General features: G+C 49.6%; 1 protein-coding gene across 1 annotated transcript; it reads left to right on the plus strand.

Moving 5' to 3' along the window:
* Positions 1-514: 514 nt before the first annotated feature.
* On the plus strand, positions 515-1,946 carry LOC111649022 (sodium channel protein type 4 subunit alpha B-like; the record flags this gene model as incomplete). The annotated part of the gene is made up of 3 exons (XM_023398761.2): positions 515-753; positions 1,666-1,737; positions 1,828-1,946. Coding segments are annotated over 3 exons (430 nt in total), but the record flags the coding sequence as incomplete, so codon positions are not given.
* Between the last annotated feature and the right edge of the window lie 25 nt (positions 1,947-1,971).

The following is a 1,971-nucleotide window of genomic DNA, read 5'->3' on the forward strand; positions in this document are numbered from 1 at the left end:
ACAGGTGGAGGTGACTCCTCAGACAGGTGGAGGTGACTCCTCAGACAGGTGGAGGTGACTCCTCAGACATGTGAAGGTGATGACTCTTCAGACAGGTGGAGGTGACTCCTCATACAGGTGGAGGTGACTCCTCAGACAGGTGGAGGTGACTCCTCAGACAGGTGGAGGTGACTCCTCAGACAGGTGGAGGTGACTCCTCAGACATGTGAAGGTGATGACTCCTCAGACAGGTGGAGGTGACTCCTCATACAGGTGGAGGTGACTCCTCAGACAGGTGGAGGTGACTCCTCAGACAGGTGGAGGTGACTCCTCAGACATGTGAAGGTGATGACTCTTCAGACAGGTGGAGGTGACTCCTCAGACAGGTGGAGATGACTCCTCAGACATGTGAAGGTGATGACTCTTCAGACAGGTGGAGGTGACTCCTCAGACAGGTGGAGGTGACTCCTCGGACATGTGAAGGTGATGACTCCTCAGAAAGGTGGCGATGACCATGTGTCTCTTTGTGTTTCAGACTTTGAGGATGACCAGAGACCGTGTCCTCCATGTTGGTATTCCTTTGCTGACATCTTCCTGAAGTGGAACTGCTGTGGTTGCTGGCGGTGGCTCAAAATACGGCTCTACACCATCGTCATGGACCCATTCTTCGACCTTGGCATCACCATCTGCATCGTCCTCAACACCGTCTTCATGGCCATGGAGCACTATCCAATGACGGATCAGTTTGAGGAGCTACTGAGTGTCGGAAACCTGGTGAGTGCCTCAGGTAAAACCTGGATCGGGATGATGTTAAAGTCGCCATATGAAGAGTACATTAACCCTAATGTACTCTAACACTAAACTGTCAGCTATCTTTTATCTAACTGACGCTAACTTTAAAAGTAGTTTCATAATCAACTAGATCTGCAAGCAGGAATGAATGGGGTCCAAGCCTCCTGAGGTAATCGTACCCGGCCACCTGTCGAGGCGGCGCAAGTTGAACATGTTTGGGGCGCCCCCTAGTGGCTGATTAGTAGCACATTTTGTACAGACCCTCAGAGTGATATGGGGAACAAATGTGAAAGTTTCATGTCAATAGAAATAATTTCTCCAAAGATATGCAACACTACCCGTTTTGACTGCTAGCTACAGGAAGCAGTGCATTTTCCGAGCATTTTTTGTTGCTCAGAAAATGCACAAGTTACACAAGCCAGTTTTGATCAGAAGCAGCCGAGAGAGAAAGAGAGACAGGGATTGAACCATCGACCTTCTGATTAGTGGCTGACCCACTCTAGGTAGGGCTTTTTCCTTGTTTATAGCACCATTGGTTGGTGGACAGGCTCCCAGCTCCCTCAGGCTCGGACCCCTAAATGTATAACATGAAGAAAAGACACATTTTTAATTCAACAGTGAGTTTCCTCTAAGGGAAACTGTCCACAGGTTCATAACGGGGAGAGTCTCTGCCTCCAACAGCTGCTCCTCCATGGCAACGTGTTCTTTATGATCACAGTTTGACCTGAACATTTCCATGGACACAGAGTCTGTTCTTTACACTGTGCTCAGGGTCAGAGTGATGATACTGCCCCTACTGCGTAAAGACAGAACCACTAAGACCTTCATCAACCAGTGAGAGTGTAGACATGCTGACCTCTGACCTCTGACCACTGACCACTGACCCCTTTGCAGGTCTTCACAGGGATCTTCACAGCAGAGATGGTGCTCAAACTTCTGGCCATGGACCCGTACTACTACTTCCAGGTCAGGCTTCCTGTTTGTCACCAGCTCAGTGATGACGACCGATGGCTGTTCCCACTGTGACATGTGTCTGTTCTGTTACCATGGTTACAGGTGGGGTGGAACATCTTTGACAGCATCATCGTAACCATGAGTCTGGTGGAGCTGGGATTGGCTAACGTTCAGGGCCTGTCTGTGCTGCGCTCATTCCGATTGGTCAGTGCAACATCATGGTTTCATGTCTACCTGTCTCCTCAC

This window comes from Seriola lalandi, unplaced genomic scaffold, assembly GCF_002814215.2.
Source record: "Seriola lalandi dorsalis isolate HSWRI2012SDOR001 ecotype SW California unplaced genomic scaffold, Sedor1 jcf7180002049837, whole genome shotgun sequence".
In the NCBI taxonomy this organism is placed as follows: Eukaryota; Metazoa; Chordata; class Actinopteri; order Carangiformes; family Carangidae; genus Seriola; species Seriola lalandi.